At 44.5% G+C, this 25,417-nt stretch overlaps 1 protein-coding gene across 1 annotated transcript in view; it reads right to left on the bottom strand.

Moving 5' to 3' along the window:
• Window positions 1-25,417, bottom strand: part of LOC120052234 (serine/threonine-protein kinase DCLK2-like) — a 78,677-nt gene that overhangs the window by 42,206 nt on the left and 11,054 nt on the right. The window contains exon 2 of the mRNA XM_038999057.1: window positions 24,375-24,730. Within this exon, the coding sequence (XP_038854985.1) occupies window positions 24,375-24,730 (356 nt within the window). The remainder of the gene's footprint in view (window positions 1-24,374; window positions 24,731-25,417) is intronic.

Here is a 25,417-nt window from a genome sequence, read left to right on the forward strand (position 1 = left end):
AGTGGCTCTTGGGTGGCATAGCTGAAATGGCTGCCATTCCTCAGCCGGGATCACTCACACTGAGCAGCTGATAACCCGGACAACCAGCCATATGTTGGCATCGTCATGGCGACGGCTTTAAGACCGGGAGCAGTAGACATTGCTGGAACACTTCAGCTGCCTTTGATGATCTTTCCCATTGGATGAATGCCTTCACAACACATATGTAACCTACAGGCTACTGATCCTATGAGATGTGATAGTGTACATGCACCATGGATTAAGTCCAGTACCATGAGTACATTGTTAATTAAAAGGACAAACCATATAAGCTAATGTCGTAAGCTACTCAGTGGTACTGCCAAGTATTAGTATTTTACTAGGATCCCCATTAGCTGCTGCTAACACAGCAAATACTCTTCCTGGGATCCACACCAAACACACTACAGACTCATGTAAAACATTCTAAATATGCAGACTCACAGTGACACATCAAATATTCTCAGAGTCTAATGTCATAAGGATAAGCTGACATAATAGTGAAGTTCAGAACACTGCAGATCTAGGGTTAGAAAAGCCAGTAGTTTTCCATCCAACCAGGGCTGAGCTCTGTACAGTCCAGACAGTCTGCATTATGGGGACACAGTACAGCGTGTGACAGAGTCCGCATTATGACGACACGGTGTGTGACAGCCAGCAGCCTCAGACTGCTGAGGTGGCCTTGTCACTGTGTCCCCTGCCTAGGTACAGGCCAATGGTGATGACACCAGCAGACAGGACAGGAGATGTTGGTGACAGTGCAGAGGGGAAATCTCTGGGATCTGGAAAAGCAATACGACACTATTATGGGTACAGTACACAAGCCCAACACTTTTCACTTTCACACAGACGTTTGACAATTTGACCACAAAAGAGGTACTAGTTAGTCTCTTCTGAATTCACCTTTTAGTTGTCAGAGAGGAGAGTCAATTAGACAGGGTTATTTTGTATCGCCCCTGGAAACGGTTGCCCGGTTGATTGCCACCTGGGAAACCACTGTGGCGACCCCACAGTGGGGCGATGTGATTGTCCAGGAGGCTTCAGGCCTGGCCACCATCGTGGCAGCCTCCCAGAGGCTGAATAGGACTACTGTATACCACTGTGGGTCATTTAAGATGGCCTGTGGTTCCCAGGAAGCCAAGGACAGATGGAGATAAGGGGGATACACTCACAGGGTTTTGGAAAGAAAGAGAGGCGAGAAATACGGGATAAGAGAGGTCTTTAAACAAGGTTGTGTACACAATGTCTGCTCCTGCAGCTTGCCAGAAGAAGCACAGTCCCAATTTTGCCGATCAGATCCTCTGGAGAGCAACCTCTCTAAGTGCATACTGAGGCCACGGTACCGTCTGGGGGAATAGTAGAGAACAGATTAATAAGGAAGGATAAGGATGTCAGACCTCATAGTCCATGTTGCTGTTTGTGTTCCCTTGACAACCGCTGCCAGGATCAACAACAGCCAATGGCACACAGACCCTGTCAGGTTGAATTAGTCCTATCAGGGAGATGAATCGTTTGGGGGAGGGAGGGGATCTTGTGGCTGTCTGTCTTTGGTGAGTGTGTGTTCATCTTATGTGTGTGTCTGTGTTTCTTTGGGGTGACATCTGTAACCTCAGTTTGGCCTCCCATCTCACACACTTGTTCTAATTTGGACCTTTCCTTATTCTCTGTCTATCCCTCTCTGCCTCTGGTCTCCCCATCTCTCCTATTCTGCCCTGGCCGACCCAGCAACAGAGAGAAATATGGGTTGAGGACTTGGGGGGCAAAACACACCCCCTAAAACAGCTGCGGTTGTATGAGAAAGTCAGAACTAAAATATCTTATTTGATATTTAATTAACGACTGTTTACTGGTGGTTCCATTATGAGGTTGGCATTGGATCGACAATGGGATGTTCCTATGAGGATATTGATGTGAAAAATCCCTCATTGTCAGGCTCATGCTGTGGGCTATAAAATAACAATTTAAACAGATGAAAACATTCAGGATGATGTTATTACTTGCTAGAAGACAGCATGTTTGGAAAACCATCAACAAAAAAGACATTGCTCATCCTAATTTCTTCATTCCATTCTTTTAGATGTGTGTGTATTGTTAGATACTACTGTACTGTTGGAGCTAGAGAAACAATAACATCTGCTAGATATGTGTATGCAACCAATAACATTTGATTTGACATTGATGTGAGCTAAAATATCCCTTTCACCCAATGGAGAATTGGGCTAAATTATCCCCGAAAGGGACGTGGACTCTGACTGAACTGACAGATGTAAAGGCCATTGAGCTAACAACCACTGTGGGACAGAAAGAATCCTACCCAGCTCTCATTCAGGACAAGCTATACAGAACATCACAAGACCTTTAGTGTCTTGAAACAGAGCTGGAATGTCATCACTCTTTCACAGAGAAAAAGATACTCATCAACTGAAAAGCAAGACAGCGGTTCTCATAAAAGGTGAGTGGAGTAGACTAGGCTACAGCTCTTGATCGTTGCTTACTTCCCTTTCCATAATGAAGGTGGTAGCGGGTCGATTAGTGGATGTACTCTGAGGCGCTGCAGTGGGAGTGAGGATGAAAATAGAGACCCCCATTATCATCATCATCATTATCACAGGCCTGACAGCCCAATCGCTGTAATCATGGGGTGGGAGGGTGACAGTAATAAGAGGGTGAGAGGGGGTGGGAGGATGACAGTACTAAGAGGGTGAGAGGGGGTGGGAGGGTGACAGTACTAAGAGGGTAAGATGGGGTGGGAGGGTGACAGTAATAAGAGGGTGAGAGGGGGTGGGAGGGTGACAGTACTAAGAGGGTAAGATGGGGTGGGAGGGTGACAGTAATAAGAGGGTGAGAGGGGGTGGGAGGATGACAGTACTAAGAGGGTGAGAGGGGGTGGGATGGTGACAGTAATAAGAGGGGGTGGGAGGGTGACAGTAATAAGAGGGTAAGAGGGGGTGGGAGGGTGACAGTAATAAGAGGGTGAGAGGGGGTGGGAGGGTGACAGTAATAAGAGGGTGAGAGGGTGACAGTAATAAGAGGATGAGAGGGGGTGGGAGGGTGACAGTACTAAGAGGGTAAGATGGGGTGGGAGGGTGACAGTAATAAGAGGGTGAGAGGGGGTGGGAGGGTGACAGTACTAAGAGGGTAAGAGGGGCTAGGAGGGTGACAGTAATAAGAGGGTAAGAGGGGGTGGGAGGGTGACAGTAATAAGAGGATGAAAGGGGGTGGGAGGGTGACAGTACTAAGAGGGTAAGATGGGGTGGGAGGGTGTGGGAGGGTGACAGTAATAAGAGGGTGAGAGGGGGTGGGAGGGTGACAGTACTAAGAGGGTAAGAGGGGCTGGGAGGTTGACAGTAATAAGAGGGTGAGAGGGGGTGGGAGGGTGACAGTAATAAGAGGGTGAGATGGGGTGGGAGGGTGACAGTAATAAGAGGGTGAGAGGGGGTGACAGTAATAAGAGGGTAAGAGGGGGTGGGAGGGTGACAGTACTAAGAGGGTAAGAGGGGCTGGGAGGGTGACAGTAATAAGAGGGTGAGAGGGGGTGGGAGGGTGACAGTAATACGAGGGTGAGATGGGGTGGGAGGGTGACAGTAATAAGAGGGTGAGAGGGGGTGACAGTAATAAGAGGGTAAGAGGGGGTGGGAGGGTGACAGTACTAAGAGGGTGAGATGGGGTGGGAGGGTGACAGTACTAAGAGGGTGAGATGGGGTGGGAGGGTGACAGTAATAAGAGGGTGAGAGGGGGTGGGATCTCCCAGAATGGAAGAGAGAGGGAGTGAAGAAAGAGAGAGCTGGTTTATGCAGGAGAGAAGATAAAGGAGGGAGGGAAAAAGAGGGGGATAGTTTAGAAGGAGCGAGAGAGAGGGAAACTCTGTGCCTGCTGCCTTCAGCAAGGTCGTGGTAGCGTACTGCAATGCACAGCACCATGGAACAGGAGTCAGAACAGAGTGCATTGTGGGATATTCGGGTTGTCCTCACATGGGTTATCAACTATTCAGAGCCGTAGGCTACACACCATAAGTACGAACATGCAAATGAATCCTCCTCATTCCAAATGTATGACAATTGTATTCCTCTTTTTAAGACTGATGAGCTAGTTAGTTACTCTACAGTGCAGGATACGTAAACTGTTGCTTAATCTGTGAGTGGCGTGTAGACTACTGGTAGACTACTGGTTAATTACTTTAGATTAGAGTGGCAACTCTCCTCCATCCTGTTTGACAACCAGCCTTTGACGAGACGGAGGGAGAGGACAAACAGAGAGCTAGGGGGAGAAATGAAGCTCATCATTAGCTAGCTGCGCTGAATTAAGACTAGCGATTAGCGGCTAAACACTGTAGGCTTTTTACCAGCGCAAATTCCACTTGGCCTCAAATCCATACGGAGGTGGCTTTTGAATAGCCTAAACCACCAAACAACTGCAAAAAGGAGCTGGCTTTAGTATTCATCAGGCTTTCCTCAGTGAGACCAGACAACGGCAGCAGCCAGCAGAAACCAGTCAAAGTAATTCGCTTACATTCAAATCTCAGTTGAGGGAACATTCATTCTGAGAACCTTTAACAGAGCAGAGCGTGTCACTGTGGATTCTCTGCTACCAGGCCTTTTAGATGGAAAACCACGGCAATATAACATGATACATACTTAATGAGTGGCAATTTATATTACGACACCTCAAGAAAAATGGCTATTCCTCAGTCAAGGCGAATAGCTCCGAGAACGGTGACAACAAAATCTAAATGTCAGAGAGCTTCTCGCTCCATAAAAACACTTGTATTGCTGCCTGCTGGTGAAATCCCTGCAGCTAAAGACTAGCCTAACTCCCCTGTAGACAACTGAACTCTGGCACACCAGACTACAGAGAACTCAGCCCAGCAGGCATCTCTCTTACACACTCAGATAGCCAGCTGTGTCTCCCCTCTGAGATCTGAGTCACATCCCTGCACAGTGACATGATCCTATAACGTAATACAGTACACCCCCTCTGATCCTATACCCTAATGCAGTACACCCCCTCTGATCCTATACCCTAATACAGTACACCCCCTCTGATCCTATACCCTAATACAGTACACCCCCTCTGATCCTATACCCTAATGCAGTACACCCCCTCTGATCCTATACCCTAATGCAGTACACCCCCTCTGATTCTATACCCTAATGCAGTACACCCCCTCTGATCCTATACCCTAATACAGTACACCCCCTCTGATCCTATACCCTAATACAGTACACCCCCTCTGATCCTATACCCTAATACAGTACACCCCCTCTGATCCTATACCCTAATACAGTACACCCCCTCTGATCCTATACCCTAATACAGTACACCCCCTCTGATCCTATACCCTAATACAGTACACCCCCTCTGATCCTATACCCTAATACAGGGAGATGAGAGGCTGCGGGGCTCAGGCTAGTGCTGCAGCATGCAAAGTGAAAACATCTTCCTGCACACGCCGTACTGATTGATCTGCACACAGTCACCCCCATCCCCTGCAGAGAGAGGGAGGGAGAGGGTAGCTGGCTGCATGTTGTAGTGGAGAAAATTGCTGCGTTAATAATTGATACTTCCTGAAATGCAGCGGTGAGGGGGGGATTCTGGCTTCACCGATATGAGAGAATCATTTCAAAATACAGTAAATAAAACTAAAGCATGAAGTTATACATTTACAATATGAACAACGCAAACAGATGCGGTACTACTATAACTACCATTCTCAGTAACACAGTAAAACATTCTTAATCCCATGTACTTTCAGTCTATGAGTCAGCACACCAGTCTCAAGTGTGATTCACGAATCTCAGATTTTACCCACGCCTGAGTTGTGCTCCGTTCCTCTGTTCCTCACCTCCTCCAGAATCCCTGAGCCTCCCTGCTGCCCCTCCTCCATTCCCCCTTCCTTTCACTCATCCTCTTCCTCCACTCCCGCTCTCCTCCCACTAGCACGGGCTAATGATGGAGCCCAGGGGTCTATTCTACTGTGGTACAACATTACAAAACGTAGATGGAAATAGGATTAATAGAGATAACATGAGTCTCGATTTTCTAGGTACTCTACAATACATTTCTCATGTGTACGTTGTGTAATGTTGAACGTTGTCGAATAAGCCTCTGATCTAGCCTCCACGAAGCGATCTGTGTCCCGTGTGGGTGAAGTCTGACGATACTGCTTGCGCTATCAAATACTGTAGAAGCACACTGGACAACACTGTCTGTCTGTTCACCTAAACATCACAGCCCTCTCCAGTCCAGCTGACAGGCCAGGGATGCACGTGTCAGACAAAACAACTCTGCCATACTCAAATGTAAAACAGGCTTATGCGTGGGCCACCAACATCAGCGTCACACAATTACATCTGTTTTGGATATTATGTACATTCATATCAACGTACAAGACATAATCCTTTGTGATATTAACCATTAGGGTATTATTAGGGTAATGTACTGAGAACAGTGGGTGAATATGATTATGTGATTAAGCCTAAACAGTGTGTGGGCTGGGCTCTGGGCCTGTATTCACAAGAGTAGGATTGCTGCTATAGGATCAGTTTTAAATAAGATTAAAATGGACAGGAGGGACCGGATCCTAGATCAGCACTACTCTGAAACTCTTTTGAATACGGGCCCAGATCAACTGTTGAGTTATTTCAGAGCGTAAACTATCCCAGAGCCGCAGTCAGCTTCACAGGGATGCTGATAAGAAGAATGGCCCCCAGCCCCGGGCTGGTCCGGCTGGACAAACAAAATATGGTGTTGACAATGACATCACAGTCAAACAATGGGCTCCCAACCACCAGAGAAGTGCTGCACGTTTTGGGCCGGCCATCAGCCACGTGCTCTCTCGCTCTCACTCTGTCCTCCGCGTGCTTGCTTTTTGGTTTGTCTGTTGTACACTGTCTGGTTGATGGTGATGTCAGTGTCAGAGCGAAAACGGCGGTTTTGTTTTGTTGCTTACTGGATATCCTATCTAAAAACATTGACCCCTAGTGGTCTGAATATTGACTGATCTCAGGCCCTTCCTATGAAAAATTCTAGGAAACAGTTTAATATATATGTGACATTGAATTAAACAATTATGTATGTTGATGCTAATATTATGTACAATATTTATGTTTCCATATGATAACAATAGCCTAATATATTCAATATGCTATAAACTATTGTTTAACAGTTTCACTCAATTCATTCAAATTAAGTTAATAATTATGACACACCCCTCACACCCCTTGTCATTGGTTGCATTAATTGCACCGTTTGTCTACATAACCTGGTTCAAGCATTCATGACATTACCCCGAAGAAGGCACGGTGATGCCGAAGCGCTGGTGATTTATATATACAGTGTGCAACTATTTTCATAGCTTACAGTTTCTTCACCTTTAGTCAGCACCTCTACATAAAATAATTTTCTCTGTGTGTGCGCCAGCTCATGTTTTTGATTTGGTTCTGTTGCTTTAACAGGAATGTTGGTGGTCTTTGTATCTCTCTCTCCTGGGTTAGGGCTGACAGGGTCTGGGTGCCATCTGCCAGGCGTGGAGGGTTGTTTCTTCTCCCCCGTAGTGGGCACTGACACCAGGCACGCCGTCTCCACATGAAGCCAATTAAGTTGGCCGTTTGTGGTCTCCACACTCTGATTCATATCGATACTATCCTTCACAGAGCCACACATTTACTCAGGAAATGAAAAGTGTGATGGGATTACAGTAGTCACTCTCCAGAATTATCATAAACTCGCCACCCAATTGAATTTGGGCATCATGTTGGCATGCTATACTGTATGTATGGTGCATTTCTCTTCTACAATACCGAAGGTGGGAATATTTAACCCACTGTTTGTCAGATGGTGCTGTATACTAATGAGTAGGGATGCACAATATATCGGTGAACTAATCGGAATTGGCCGATATTAGCTAAAAATGCCAACATCGGCATCAGCCTGATGTCTAGTTTGACGCTAATGTGCAAAACCGATGTCAAAGCTGACGTGCAAACCTATATAACGTAGGTACATGACGTAATGACGCCACGTCACATTTAGCGCTACACGTGCAACACAGCATTCATTTGAAAGAGTAAGAAAATATCAGCGAGACAACTCAAAGGCTAAATCCATGAATGAAAAGATAATGGAATTCATTGCTCTTGACAATCAACCGTTCTCTGTCGTGGGTGATGTTGGCTTTCGCCGACTGGTCGAGCACCGGTACACACTACCAAGTGCGCTATTTTTCAGATGTTGCCCTACTGGAGTTACACAGTAATAGCATAACTGCTGTAAAAATAAAAATAACATTGTGTCACTGCTATTAGCTTCACGACTGACAGTTGGCCAGTGATTTCAGCCCCATGAGCATGCCGAGTCTGAAAGCACAGTGGGTCGTCGAGGATATCGTACTGAGGAAAGTTGTATTGCGTAAGAAATATGTTTTACTGGTAATGGGGACATACGTAAATGCCAAGAAAATTACTTTTGGTCAGTGTGTGTGTGTAACCTTTATTTAACTAGGCAAGTCAGTTAAGAACAAATTCTTATTTACAATGACGGCCTACCCCGGCCTAAACCCGCACAACACTGGGCCAATTGTGCGCCGCCCTATGGGACTCCCAATCACGGCCGGATGTGATACATCCTGGATTTGAACCAGGGACTGTAGTGACGCCTCTTGGACTGAGATGCAGTGCCTTAGACCGCTGCGTCCATGTGTGTTAACTATTTAACTGTACTAGAATGCTTAAAAAGGCCCCAAAAAGTTTAAATATCGGTATCGGGTTTTTCGTCAAGGAAAATATCGGGTATCGGCCAAAAATGTCATATTGGTGCATCACTACTAACGAGTACAGAAGAATAAAAATATATTGTCACATACACATTCCTAGATGGCTGTTGACCTAAATGGTGCTCTGCTCTCTAATCCACACTTCAAAACAACTCCTGCCTAACAGGGGTCTGTGTGTGTCTGTACCCTCTAGCTACAAGGGGAGGGGTGAAGGGGGGTTCCCCTCAACTAATCCCTATCTAACGTCAAATACCATCTCCACCAACGGCAAGAAGAAACGTCAGAAACGACAAGACGTCATACTCATCAATACCAATTAATCAGACGACTAGAAACTGTAGAAACTGACAATGAATTCCAGTATGAAAGATCCACTCCAAGTCCGAGGCCATTATCTTACAATAACGTAATGAACAATACAGCATCTTCCAGTTAACGCTGCAATATGAAGCCTCCCGAGTGGCGCAATGGTCTAAGGCACTGAATTGCGGTGCTAGCTGTGCCACTAGAGATTCTGGGTTCGAGTCCAGGCTCTGTTGCAGCCAGCCGTGACCTGGAGACCCATGGGACGGCGCACAATTGGCCCAGCGTCGTCCAGGTTAGGGGAGGGTTTGGCTGGCAGGGATGTCCTTGTCCCATCGCGCACTAGCGGCTCCTGTGGCGTGGCGGGCCGGGCACAGTGCACAGTGCACGCTGACACGGTCGCCAGGTGTACGGTGTTTCCCTCGACACATTGGTGCGGCTGGCTTCCGTGTTAAGTGAGCATTGTGTCAAGAAGCAGTGCGGCTTGGTTGGGTTGTGTTTCGGAGGAAACACGGCTCTCGACGTCCACCTCTCCCGAGTCCGCACAGGGGAGTTGCAGCGATGAGATAAGACTAACTACCAATTGGATACCACGAAATTGGGGAGAAAAAGGGTATTTTTTTGTATTTTTTATAATAATAATACTTTTTTTAAAATTCACATATAAATATGGGTTATAGATCTGCCATTCTCATTGAAAGCAAGTCTAAGAAACAGTAGATATGTTCTATGTGCGCTATTTCTATGCTTCCATTCCTAAATTTAGTTTTTGTGACTTTTACTTTCGGTTTTGTACACCAGCTTCAAACAGCTGGAAATACATTATTTGTGGTTATGGAAAATATATTCACAGCAGTTTAGATGGTAAAATGATTCTCTACACTATACTTGCTTGTTTTGTCACAAACTGAAATAAGGCAAACTATTAGAATGTTAGCAACAAGGAAATGGTGGAGCGATTTAACATAATATATAGATGTAATATATTCTAAAACAGATCTTTGTTGCACTACAACATCCCTCAGTATTGAGGTCATAAGGTCATCATGGTTAAGAGCGTATCATGTGAGGTGATGCCATGCTTCATCACGCAGGGTGCAGCTCCATGCAGAAGACCACAGCCCTCCTCCCCATGGCATGCAGCTCCGTGTGGGGACGCATAGCGCCGCGAGGGCCCCATTGTCTGATCTGGGATCAGCGCCACGTGGGGGCTTTGTGAGGGTTTGCACCAACAGGCTGAAAGTGATTCAGCCTTTTCATTCTTACTAATCCATTCCTGCCGAAGGGCACTCAAAAACAGCTTTCCCCATTCTATCTGAACACGCACATGAAAACACACACACACACACACACACACACACACACACACACACACACACACACACACACACACACACACACACACACACACACACACACACACACACACACACACACACACACACACACACACACACACACTTTTGCCTCTTTCCATCTAGACTGGTACATTGAGGAATAACAATTTAGAATAATAACAAACTAGAAATGGATGTCATTGACAAGTATTTTAACATGGCTACAGAGTCCATACAGATTAACATTTGGTTGAGTTGTCAACTAAAGTGAATTCAACGTGAAATCCACAAAAAAAAATGTCCCCATGTCATTGGAGGGTGTGGGGTGGATTTAAGTTAAAAGTTGGGTGAAAAAAAGACGAAATTCCCTTACGTTGATTACTTTTTTCAAATCTAATCAGTTTTCTATCTTGATTCAGCGTCATCACATTACATTTTTGGGTTGAAATGTCATGGAAACAACATTGACTCAAGAAGTTTTTGCCCAGTGGGAAGTTCTAACACCAGACCCCATTCATTTCATCAGCTATAGAGGAAGAATGAAGGACACCCATCCTAATGAGATAAAAATGGACTCTGTAGCCATGCCAACAGTGGCCCTCATCTACCGGCCATCGGGCTCATATGGATTAAGTGACTTTGCATTGAGCCGGTTACTACACCTTGTCATCAATGACCTCTAATACAAATCGGCACTATACTGCATTTGCACTATGGACGTACACCTCTGCAAGGCACTGTATAGACTCTGTACATTAGCCACGTCAGCATCCTGCCCTCGGCTTATATAGATATATCCCCTCTGTAAAAATGGTATGTAGCCCCTCTGTAAAAATGGTATGTAGCCCCTCTGTAAAAATGGTATGTAGCCCCTCTGTAAAAATGGTATGTAGCCCCTCTGTAAAAATGGTATGTAGCCCCTCTGTAAAAATGGTATGTAGCCCCTCTGTAAAAATGGTATATAGTCCCTCTGTAAAATGGTATATTCCCATTGTAATCAACCTGTACTTGATGTTTACTGTTCTGATATTGTATATTCTGTATGATGTCTATGTGGACTTGTCTCTATTCTGTTTGGATATGGTCTACTGCTGGCAGCAGCTTCAGCAACACAACGGTTTACTATGCAGCAAGGCCTACATCCTCAGACTACATACATGTAAACATAAAACCGTAGGACTAGCATCCCGGACCCAGCTATCCTACATGATGTTCCCAGAGAGAACCATCCATCTCTAAAATGAAATATGCACAACGTTGATCTAATTAACTATCAGTCAGTCAGGACTTCCTTCATTCCTGCCCCTTCATAATGGTTTGGCTCCTAGTCCCCTTCATAATGGTTTGGCTCCTAGTCCCCTTCATAATGGTTTGGCTCCTAGTCCCCTTCATAATGTCTCCTGTGTCTAGTCCCCTTCATAATGTCTCCTGTGTCTAGTCCCCTTCATAATGTCTCCTGTGTCTAGTCCCCTTCATAATGTCTCCTGTGTCTAGTCCCCTTCATAATGTCTCCTGTGTCTAGTCCCCTTCATAATGTCTCCTGTGTCTAGTCCCCTTCATAATGTCTCCTGTGTCTAGTCCCCTTCATAATGTCTCCTGTGTCTAGTCCCCTTCATAATGTCTCCTGTGTCTAGTCCCCTTCATAATGGCTCCTGTGTCTAGTCCCCTTCATAATGGCTCCTGTGTCTAGTCCCCTTCATAATGGCTCCTGTGTCTAGTCCCCTTCATAATGGCTCCTGTGTCTAGTCCCCTTCATAATGTCTCCTGTGTCTAGTCCCCTTCATAATGTCTCCTGTGTCTAGTCACCTTCATAATGTCTCCTGTGTCTAGTCCCCTTCATAATGTCTCCTGTGTCTAGTCACCTTCATAATGTCTCCTGTGTTTAGTCCCCTTCATAATGTCTCCTGTGTCTAGTCCCCTTCATAATGTCTCCTGTGTCTAGTCCCCTTCATAATGGCTCCTGTGTCTAGTCCCCTTCATAATGTCTCCTGGCCTATTCACTAGGTCTGGTTAAAGGGTTGAGCGGGCAGGCCATTTCAGCCTAATCATCTCAGCAGTCCTAACAGGGCAGGCCTGTGTACCGTTCTGCTCAGGATAATGAACGAAATGTCATCCTGATGACATCACACACTGAAATAGTTGGATCGTGAAAGAGCGTGGCATTGATTGTTTTTATTTTGACCATTTTCACTGACATATAGGCAGAGGATGTTTGGAGAATGAGTTTACAATGTGGATTGCAAAGAGCTACACATACATCTGACAGTCCATGTCAAGGCGTCAGCATGTTTCAGTTTGGCTGGCGCCTAGCACAACCCGGCTAGGCGAACGAGTGTGCTCGCATACTTCCTGGAAAAACGAGAGAAAAAAACGGCAATAGTACTGTTTGTCCATTTTGATACACCATAGCCAGTATACACTTCCTCAAAAGTCTGAATTAATCCAAGATAACTCAGGAAACCTGTCATTAATTTGGTTGTTTTTGCAGAGGAGATTTTAGTCACGCAATTTTACATTTAACTAATGTAGTGAAGTACTTCTCAATAAAGAAATATGCATGTTGAATGACAACAAAGTCCAAAATGAACAAAAACATCCCAAAATGTCGGTATAATATACGCACCACCTTTTCCAAACTGTTTCGGCTGGGAAGCATGCGGACGCCCTAAGACTAATCAAAGATGGCCAAAATCTCAAGCATTGTGATAATGGCTAATAGAACATATTCTGGACACCATTAATTTGCCCATGGTAACCACAGATGAGGAGAGACAGGCAGGTTACTATAGGCTACCATTGACATCTGAGGGGTGAGCAGGAAAGCCTTCTCAAAGGAAGCAGACTGGAAACCATGGCCTAAGGACATTGGTTACCAACGCATTCAAAAATCAGAGGCCTCAATGGAACACACACACCTATGGCAACTGACAGTAGACCATTTACAATGGACAAAATACTGATGTGTTTGGCATGACAGTAGATCAACGTCAAGGAGTGCAACCTTAGGCTGTCTTTAGTCAAAGTGGAATAGTGGATATGACTGTAATTGAATGAAAGGAATGCGAAACATACGAGCGATGGAAACCAGCCATCTTTTACAGACTACATGACAGTTCCATTCCCACTCGAACAATGACACCTCCGCTTCTCCCAGGGGGAAAACGGTTAACAGCTACAGTAGACTTTATTGGTGCGCTATCGTATCCTGCGTCATTTTGAAACGCTCTCTATTACCACTTAGAAGATTTCCCCTGAGAAAAGAAAAATGTCTACCTCTTTATAAGAGCTCCAGGTAGGCTAGCTGGATGCGTCTGTCTCACACACACACACGTGCACATGCTCTCTCGCACACACACACGTGCACATGCTCTCTCGCACACAAACACAGTGTGTAGGTTGTATTTCCTTCAGTTCCTCTTCCTGTAAGGATAAGGGGAATGAAAATGCTTGGTCTAAATGAGCAAACCAGCACATGGGGAGATTGGGGCCTACAGGTCACCCTCTGTGGATATTACCTCCCGATCCTCCATGTATTTATCTAATATGTAATCACTGTCTACAGCATCCCCAGATTGATGATATTCATCCTATTCCCACGCCTTACATGTACCAAATGGATTTACATTTATAGATTTATCTAAGGTTAAAAGGTTAATTCTTGGGGGGATTCTCAAATCTTGGTAGACCTGAATTGGCTGTCGGTTGCTTTGCTCAGTGGGGAACCTTAAGAGGGGCAGGAGAAGAAGTAACAAGATAAGCCAAAGGAGGAGGTATATGTCGATGTGCCCTTGAGTAAGGCACTTAACCCTAATTTGCACCGTACTACTATGGTTGACCCTGTAAAACAACATTTCTGGTGTACACACACACACACAGTTGAAGTCGGAAGTTTACATACACTTAGGTTGGAGTCATTAAAACTAGTTTTTCAACCACTCCACAAATTTCTTGTTAACAAACTACAGTGTTGGCAAGTCGGTTAGGACATCTACTTTGTACATGACACAAGTAATTTTTCCAACAATTGTTTACATACAGATTATTTCACTTATAATTGACATTATCACAATTCCAGTGGGTCAGAAGTTTACATACACTAAGTTGACTGTGTCTTTAAACAGCTTGGAAAATTCCAGAAAATGATGTCATGGCTTTAGAAGCTTCTGATAGGCTAATTGACATAATTTGAGTCAATTGGAGGTGTACCTGTGGATGTATTTCAAGGCCTACCTTCAAACTCAGTGCCTCTTTGCTTGACATCATGGGAAAATCAAAAGAAATCAGCCAATACTTCAAAAATAAATTGTAGACCTCCACAAGTCTGGTTCATCCTTGGGAGCAATTTCCAAACGCCTGAAGGTACAACGTTCATCTGTACAAACAATAGTACGCAAGTATAAACACCATGGGACCACGCAGCCGCCATACCGCTCAGGAAGGAGATGCGTTCTGTCTCCTAGAGATGAGCGTACTTTGGTGCGAAAAGTGCAAATCAACCCCAGAACAACAGCAAAGGACCTTGAGAAGATGCTGGAGGAAACAGGTACAAAAGTATCTATATCCACAGTAAAACGAGTCCTATATCGACATAACCTGAAAGGCTGCTCAGCAAGGAAGAAGCCACTGCTCCAAAACGCCATAAAAAAGCCAGACTATGGTTTGCAACTGCACATGGGGACAAAGATCGTACTTTTTGGAGAAATGTCCTCTGGTCTGATGAAACAAAAATAGAACTGTTTGGCCATAATGACCATCATTATGTTTGGAGGAAAAAGGGGGAAGCTTGCAAGCCGAAGAACACCATCCCAACCATGAAGCACGGGGGTGGCAGCATCATGTTGTGGGGGTTCTTTGCTGCAGGAGGGACTGGTGCACTTCACAAAATAGATGGCATCATGAGGGAGGAAAATGATGTGGATATATTGAAGCAACATCTCAAGACATCAGTCAGGAAGTTAAAGCTTGGTCGCAAATGGGTCTTCCAAATGGACAATGACCCAAGCATACTTCCAAAGTTGTGGCAAAATGGCTTAAGGACAACAAAGTCAAGGTAATGGAGTGGCCATCACAAAGCCCCGACCTCAATCCCATAGAAAATGTGTGGGCAGAACTGAAAAAGCATGTGCGAGCAAGGAGGCCTACAAACCTGACTCAGTTACACCAGCTCTGTCAGGAGGAATGGGCCAAAATTCATCCAACATGTTGTGGGAAGCTTGTGGAAGGCTACCCAAAAAGTTTGACCCAAGTTAAACAATTTAAAAGCAATACTACCAAATACTAATTGAGTGTATGTGCACTTCTGACCCACTAAGAATGTGATGAAAGAAATAAACACAGAAATAAATCATTCTCTCTACCATTATTCTGACATTTCACATTCTTAAAATAAAGTGGTGATCCTAATTGACCTAAGACAGGGGATTTTGACTAGGATTAAATTACAGGAATTGTGAAAAACTGAGTTTATATGTATTTGGCTGAGGTGTATGTAAACATCCGACGTCAACTGTATATATATAGTACCAGTCAAAAGTTTGGGTTTTTCTTTATTTTTACATTGTAGAATAATAGTGAAGACATCAAAACTATGAAATAACACATGGAGTCATGTAGTAACTTTCAGAACCCTTTACCGAAGGCACTGTAGATACATAGGTGGAAAAGAGGGTCTGGAGTGGTGATGCTGCAGGCTGACTAAGTTGGGGGAGGGGAGAGTCTTTACCTCCCCCTCTCCCTCCCTTCCTGTGCTCTCATCTCTTGGCCTTGGCCAGATCCTCATCTGACCCTCAGAATTCTGATGATGTAGTCAGGTCCATCATAATGGTCCATCATAATGGTCCTACTGGCAGCCATTCACTGTGATAATGATACACTGGTGCCATAATATAGCCAGAAATATTACCAACGGTTGCTGACTGGAGGGGATAATAGGACCATGTGATGTTCATACGCTGTGAAAAAGTTGTAAAATGAATACGGCTACAGGTGTGTGTGTGTGTGTGTGTGTGTGTGTGTGTGTGTGTGTGTACACATGCATGCTTTCTTACAATCCCACAATATATCAAATCAGCTCCTGCAGTGGACTGCCCTATACTGTAGCTCCTACAGCATCTCTCGCTCTCTCCTTCCAGAGGCCAAATGTCACTGAAGTTAAGCGGGAATAAACTAAATATTTCACTCTACAATGTTTACAGGACAGCTGGCACTTTCTTTCTTCAATCCCACCTCCTGCCAAAGAGCTCCCGTTCTTTCTTTCTCCACACGGCTTTGAGATGTAAAACAGAGAGAAGTTTCTCTCTCAAAGCAGCAGCTGATTCTGTTGGCCCTGATGTAGCCCAGGGGATATCAATTAACATTCATCCAGGCTAGCAGCTTAGCAATCAAGTAGAGAGAGAGAGAGAGAGCTGGACTGAGAGTGCATTGTGTTTACAAATGGAGTACACACAAGCTGCACTTTAACCCCCTACACACATAGGTACGCACAAACACACACGCACTCCCTCAAGTCTAATTATCCAGTGATGGTCAGGGCCCTGGTAGGGGAGCTAGGGGGGGGTGTTGGTTGGCAGACCCCTACAGACACAGACATTGCCTGGGACCAACGATTTGATTGTTTGGAGGAGGAGCAGATGGCAGGCTGGGCTAGGCTGTAGACGGGCCGTGGGGCCGTCCTTCATGTGTTAGCGCTGGTAGCTTGTTCACGCTGGCTGCTAAGCCCAAGGGTGAGGCATTTGATGGGCTTTTTGAGACGTGTCTCTGGGGCTTTGGGTTCTAATATGCTAGCGGCTACGCTAACCGTACAAGGCTCTCATTTGAAGGATTTATGATGTTCTTACACAGCCAAAACAGTGTGATAGCGTTAAAGACTTAGAATCCAATGTTTTGGATTAAATACTGAATTGAATTATTTGAGGGGAAACTAACACTTGAGAAAAGAGAACCCCTTTTCTCTGATAACAAAAGCTTCCACTTTACTATAATACAGAGCTTAGATAAAAAGGACACACTGAAATGGCTCTTCTCAAGGCCATGCCTCTCACCCTTCACAGGACACATCAGACGTAATAGTGAGTGACATAATGTTACAGCCATAGGGGGACAAACAACAATACCTCATCACTGCCACACAGACAAACACACACAGACAACCCCCTCCAGAGTCTGCTTTAGAGGGAATCACAGGAGACACGCCCGTCCAGAGACGTGAGCATGGGGAGCATCTCAGAGCGTGAAAAGCAGCTTAGCTGGAGGAGAGAGGCACTGTCAGAGAGAGGGCAAGTCCTGTCAGATTATCCAGAAAAGTCTAATGTAGAGAGTTCACTTGGCAGACAGGCAGATTGGACAAGGAGAAGTGGAAAAGCAAAAGCCCATAGATTATGTAGTTAACCATTTAACTGCTAAAGATTTAATATAATCAGAAGTTCTAGGTATAAGCATTGCTTATTTACTCAGACACAACAGTTTGATGAATTTACAAAAGGCATGAACTTAAAAATATGACCAAAAACCAGAGTAATATTTGTAGTTATCTGAATAATTTTCATTCAGAAATGAAATGAAATTCCATTGACTGAATGGCGGTCATTGAAGTGGACGGCGTCCATTATAGTCCAACTCTGTTCATTAAGGGTAAGGATTCAGGCTTCTGCAATTCTTTTTTTATTTCACCTTTATTTAACCAGGTAGGCTAGTTGAGAACAAGTTCTCATTTACAACTACGACCTGGCCAAGATAAAGCAAAGCAGTGCAACAAAAACAACAACACAGTTACACATGGAATAAACAAACATACAGTCAATAACACAATAGAAGAAAGTCTATATATATATGTGTTGCTAATGAGGTAAGATAAGGGAGGTAAGGCAGTAGATAGGCCATAGTGGCGAAATAATTACAATTTAGTTAAATCAGTTAAATTGATAGCAGTTAAATCTGTAAATAGCAGTTATATCTGTAAATTGACACTATTCTAATTTTGATAGCCTTTAGAAGCCAAACAGAGTTACTATTATGGTCCTAAAACACAGTAGATAAAAACATCCACTAATGTGTACTACATACATCCAAGTAAAACCCCACAGAACACTACCACAGAACACAGAACACAACCACAGAACACTACCAGACAACACTACCAGAGAACACTACCAGACAACACTACCAGACAACACTACCACAGACCAGACAACACTACCACAGACCAGACAACACTACCACAGACCAGACAACACTACCACAGACCAGACAACACTACCACAGACCAGACAACACTACCACAGAACACAGAACACTACCAGACAACACTACCAGACAACACAGAACACAGAACACTACCAGACAACACTACTACCAGACAACACTACTACCAGACAACACTACTACCAGACAACACTACTACCAGACAACACTACTACCAGACAACACTACTACCAGACAACACTACTACCAGACAACACTACTACCAGACAACACTACTACCAGACAACACACTACCAGAGAACACACTACCAGAGAACACTACCACAGAACACTACCAGAGAACACTACCAGAGAACACTACCACAGAAGCTGAATACAGTACATACCAGTACAGAGATATTGTATATTGTATTACATGTAGAGGATTTGACAAGACTACAGTTACAGTAGACAGCAGGCCCCAGTATGGTCTGAGAGAAAAAAGGCCATTGGCCGGTTTCCTATCTGTTCCAATGGGGTTTCCTATCTGTTCCCTTATCCCATACCCTCATCCCATGCCAGAGAGGGGCTGGTGCCTGGTGGTTTCATGAGCAGGTGGCAGGGACTGATATAGCTAAACTCTTGATCTCCACCTGGTCAGAGATAACAACTGTTGGGGGGAAATTCTCAGCCGAGCATTACAAGTATGATAGTTCATATAACATAATGTGCAATCAGTCAAATGTCGATGTCTGAGTATTTATATGACTCACTTATGGTAAGTACACTTATGGTAAGTATTTGTAAACACAAGATTATACGGACAAGTATGGGATCATGCTGGGATGGATGTCCTTTAAACAAGATATTTACAGCCATAATGCCCCTTCATTGACCTCCATTTTGAATGACACAGCATCATGCGTGTACATCCTGTTTTGCGCCCAGCTCAAATTAGATACACACAAGCGGAGGCTGCTGAGGGGAAGACGGCTAATAATAATGGCTGGAATGGAGCGAATGGAATCAAACACCTGGAAACCATGTGTTTGATGCATTTGATACCATTCCACCTATTCCGCGCCAGACATGGCCATGAGCCCGTCCTCCCCAACTAAGGTGCAACCAACCTCCTGTGATACACACATAGATGGCCTTTCCTAGGATCTGCCTCATTGAATCAAAAGGACACAGTTACTCAGCTATAGGGCCATGAATACCTCCCCATTAACCTCCAGGGATAATCTGCTTTTAAACAGTCCCCATCGATCCTCCTCAGTGACAGAAAACTGTTGTATTGGAGTTCCCATTCGATGGAGTCGTTTAGGATGTGGTGTCCTGGTATATGCCATTACCTGCAACAGAGGATCCCCAACCAGCCCTCTATCAGGACTGAAAGGGCTGTTTATATGGTGATATAAATCAACCAATGGAGTGGATCATTACGAAAGCATGTGACAGGAAGAAGAGCAATCCGTCTCAGGAGTTGAACATACAGTAGATGCAACCCATGCTCAGTGCGTTACCAACTCAAACTCATCAAAACAGCTCAGAGAGTGGAACAATATGGGCCTTATCAATTTATAATGAACAACAAGAAATTACAGCATCTTACGTCTGAAATATTGATCTGCTAAAACTCTAAATGAGGAGTCTGCTTCCTATCTCTCAACGATGGTAGGAGTTACTGTAGACTCCATTCATTATGCTATACACGTTGGTGAGATGGCTGTAGTGCCATTGGCTGTCAGGTATTTTTAAATGGTGTTTAAGCACATGAGCCATCCCTCAGAGCTCCACAGGCCTGGGCTGCTCTTAGGGTTGTGTACTGTCCTTTGAGCTAGCCTGGGTCCCATACTGTATGTGCAGTAGCCAACTCTTCTATAGTCGTCATGGTTATAGACGGGTTGGTCGTCATGGTTATAGACGGGTTGGTTGTTTAGCAACAAAACCAATGCATGCGCAACTATGGGGCAAAACAGACGGGGTTGGCTTAGATTGTTGACAACATGTAAACTATATTTCGTCTTCAATGATTACTGAAAACATACATACATTTGCACAATGAGCACGTGTGGTCTCTCAAATACATTGTTACAGTTGCTAGCTAGTGAATTTTAGCCATATTAGCATACACATGACATCAGTCAAAACAAGACATGGTATCAAGAACAAGATAAAATTAGCGTACGATTCCCCACATGGCAGCTTCTTGTTACTGTTGCTAACTATCTGGACATCCAGAATCACAACACACGGACTTCTGCCCCATTGAAGCGTGTGCATTGTTTGTGACGTTGTCAGCTAACCCGTCTAAGTATATGCAGTAACCCATAGTTTCAAATGGAGCGCTGCCATAACAAATTGCATGCAGCATAATAAGAAAATGCTATAGAACTGACTGTAATCTAACTGAAAGCTACAGACAAAAACACACTTAACATTCTCTGTGAGCGAGAACAACTGTATTGTTGGAGCCAACCCGTTTCATTCAAGCATTAGCATAATCGTGTCATTTGCATATGCCTGGCAGCTCATGGACAATTTTTTTGCATAGCGTTAGAATATACAAAAAAAACAGGGGGATTGGAAAGAGGAGGTTTCCCTGTGAAATCCCAGAGAGTCAGCCTGCATTCCAGACAGCCCTGCAGCGCTCGTTTGGATTTACCCCCGGCTTCCTCAGGCAAATCCCTTGTGACATCATCAGTGCGCGTCGCAGTCAAACCGCCCGCCACATTGCATTTCAAACAGCCCTGGCGAGTCGCCTGCCTGAAGCGGTCCCCAAGGACAGAGTAGGAAAGGCACTCCCTCTTTCTCTCACACCCCGTCTCTCTGCTTCATCTCTACACAAAACAGGATTCCTCCTCTCTCTGTCTAGTGCCGACAACACTGAATGTTGACGGATGAATGGAGAAAAACGTCCCAGACATTGCAGCTGTGTTGCATCATCATTTATGATGAAGTCTCAGCCCACAGCACAGTCAAATCTGTTGAGGGCCACATATGCGATCCATGAAGGGATAAAGACAGACAGAGAGTCAGTAGTCTTTCTGTCACAGACATGGGACTGAATTAGTAACGGGGTGGATATCTAATGGGGCATTCCCAAGGATCCATCATGCTGTAGCCTATGCTTGGCAATTTTTGAAAGAGCAGCGATGTTGAGTACCAGAGGGAGTAAGCGAGACCATCGATTCAGAGGCGATGGCTGATATTTTCAGTCAACGCTTGTTTCTCCATCACTCTCTCATTCTGTCTCTCTGTCGTTCTATCCCTTACTCTCTGTGGACGGCCGAGTAATAAGCGGCCAGAGTTGGACTGAAGGGGTGAATCACTGATTGTGTACATGCTCTCTCTGGGCTGAAAATCAAGCTTGGTCAGCCATTTCTGGTCCAATACTGCTATGTATTTCAGTTTGTGCTGCAAGACTGGTTCATTGCCACAAAACAAAAGCAAACAGGTGCAAATAGTGCAAGTGTCTAATGTACACATGAACTGTCTTCTCTGCCAGAGAAAGAGAGAGAGAGATCATCCAGACCATGCCTCTCCTCCTGATACAGAGCCTCCTCTGAGTAGAGGCTTCAGTATGTTGGGCTGGCCGGCCTGACTGAGAGGATAAGGATCATTATTTTCATGAGTCACTTCTCTGGCCCGTCCGTGAAGATTCCCGCCGGCTCCGGTAATCTGTCAGGAAAGAAGGGTCAACTGTGTTCTCTGCCAGGACAATATTCAGAGTTCAGATAGAAGGAATGGGATTTTGGGGGACACTGCTTCTCTTTTCTTTAGCCTCGTCTAGCACTGAAACCTTCCCTGCAGCATTAGATGTCTCAATGTCTTCTATACTTTTAAGCGAACGGTCCTTTACAAAAACTGACTCCATTGACAGGCATCATGATGCTGCCGTTATCAAAGAACCACTTGCCTAACACCTCTCAGCACAGTGTCATAACCATTGCTTGTGAAATAAGAGGTCCACCGTTAAAAGAAAAAAAAAACAACAGACTGTATTTCAATCCAGATTTATCAGAAAATCCACTTATCTTTAACAACTATGGAACCTGACTTCTAGGAAATGTTCTAAATCCACTCCCCCTTAATCCATTATGATGAAATCTTCTTCCCCAGATGCTAGCATCATTTATATCAATCTAAAACTAAAGCTAAAGCCCAATCTAAAACTAAAGCCCATGATGGGAAATGAAATGCATCATGTGTTCTTCATCACTAGCACATTAGGTTTTCGTCCCAAATGGCACCCTATTCCCTATGTTGTGCACTACTTTTGACCAGGGTCCATAAGGTTCTGATCAAAAGTAGGGTGCTAAATATGGAACAGGGTGCCATTTGGGACACAGTGTAGATGTCTAGATGGAAATACTAAATAGGACCATACAGTGCTGTGAAAAAGTATTTGCCTCCTTTCTCATTTCCTCTACTGTTGCATATTGTTGATACTGAATTTTATCAGATCTTCAACCAAAACCTAAAATTAGATCAAGGGAACCTGAGTGAACAAATAATACAACAATTACATACTTATTTCATAAACAAAGTTATGCAACACCCAATGCCCCTGTGTGAAAAAGTAATTTCCCCCTTAATAACTGGTTGTGCCACCTTTAGCTGCAATGACTCCAACCAAATGCTTCCTATAGTTGTTGATCAGTCTCATGTCGCGTGGAGGAATTTTGGCCCACTCTTCCATGCAGAACTGCTTTAACACCAATCTAAACTAAGCTGGGGGGAAATGCAAAGCAAAAGTTCTTGATAACTAACACACCGCGTAATCCTGGGCTGCTCGTTTCAAATCCTGCCACAACATCTCAATTGGGATTAGGTCTGGCCATTTCAAAACGTCATATTTGTTGTTTTTTTGCCATTTTCATGTAGACTTAATTGTGTGTTTTGGATCATTGTCTTGCTGCATGACCCATCTGTGCTTCAGCTCACAGACGGATGGCCTGACATTCTCCTGTAGAATTCTCTGATACAGAGCAGAATTCATGGTTCCTTCTATTAAGGCAAGTCGTTCAGGTCCTGAGGCAGCAAAGCATCCCCAAGCCATTACACTACCACCACAATGCTTGACCGTTGGTATGAGGTTCTTACTGTGCAATGCAGTGTTTGGTTTTCACCAGGCATAATGGGACCCATGTCATCCAAAAAGTTATACTTTTGACTCATCTGTCCATAGAACATTCTCCAAGAGTCTTGATGGTCATCCAGGTGTTTATTGGCAAACCTGAGTCAACGTTTTGAACGAGATGGGTCCCATTATGTCTGGCCAAAATCAAACACTGTATTCCAAACAATGCATTAAGTTTGTTGATTAGGTCGACTCTCGTGGAAATACTTGTAGTGCACCATGGGGTTTGTGTTGATTAGCGATAGTATAATGGTCGAGTGATGATACAGCTGAAACTCATAAATCATGAAGCATCTATGCTATAGATAAGACCTTTGGCCAGAGAACTCAATATGGATACCCCATCTGGTACTGATTCCCATCTCCAGTGGAGCGTTGAGTTTAACCCAACATACTCTAATATAGAGTCCCTAAAGTATCGTTATTCATTACTTGCAACAGCAAGGTTGAGGGTTTGATGCCTGCATGGGAAACATATGTTGAACACAACTGTCTGTAAGCCATTTAGGAGAAGAAATTAAATGGCTAAATAACCATATCATATACCTCAGGATTGGAGTTGAGACCTTGTGCTACAGGAAGTAACCATGTTGTTGCATTTACAGAATGACTACCATCTTACCTGTTTTCCCTCCAGTGTGTAGAGCCGTTTGACCGCCCCGGAGTCCAGCTTGATGGCGTCCGTGATGTCGGTCAGCACCTGTTCGAAGGAGTGGGCCGTCTTCTTATTCAGCAGGATCCTCACAGCCTTCCTGGGCTTGACCCCGCTGCGGATGACCGTCACCAGCTTGGGCTTGATGAAGTCTCTGGTGCCCAGGCTGGCGTCGCTACGCTGCAGCTCGCCCTTTACCAGGGTGCTGAGGGAGGACAGGGAGCGGGACTGGCCGGCCTTGATGCCCACTGACCAGTTAGGGTTAACGTTCTTGGTGTAGTCCACTCGGCGGTAGGGCTCGTTGGAGGCACACACGTAGCTCTCACCTAAAGGGAGGAAGAGGGGAGAACTAGTTAGAATTTAAGCTTCTTTAAAAATATATATATTTAATAAAAATCGTTGAATCAACTGTTTATAAAAACTGATATCAAATCCATCAATTGCTTATCAAATGTAGGGCAATTTAGTTATTGAAGCTACAGTAATCAACTCCATCGCATTTTCCAGCTCTGAATGCTACTTTACAACTGTCAATGGATAACCATTCATTCTAAATGACTAAAGGAGTGTTAATTAGCCACATAACTTGGAAAGTAACTCTAGTCGGCATGACTGTGGATGACAAGGAGTTAAGGTTCCCCAGTGGAAACAAAAGCCACATTGAGACGGAGTCCAGCCAGTGTAACTCAGCCTTCTCTGTGAGCTTTCTCGGCCTGCCACATTGGACACTCTCCAAAGCTAAGTATTTTCCTTTTCCTTGTCTGCATTCCATTGTAACAGTTAGCAAATGTGTTTGTGTGAGTGTTTCCCCTCAAGCCAAGGCCAGATGAATTTGACGACTCAAAAGGCTGATAAATGGAACCACAATAAGGGAAACAGGAGGATGTGAGGGTGGGTGATTGTGTTTGAAGGCGGTTTGTTGGAGGACAACCCATGCAGGATTTTTATTTTCACATTCTGGGCATGGCTAACCTCTAATCTTTCATCATTGACTTTACTGTTTGTCACAACAC

The sequence above is a fragment of the Salvelinus namaycush genome, chromosome 8 (genome assembly GCF_016432855.1).
Source record: "Salvelinus namaycush isolate Seneca chromosome 8, SaNama_1.0, whole genome shotgun sequence".
Classification (NCBI taxonomy): Eukaryota; Metazoa; Chordata; class Actinopteri; order Salmoniformes; family Salmonidae; genus Salvelinus; species Salvelinus namaycush.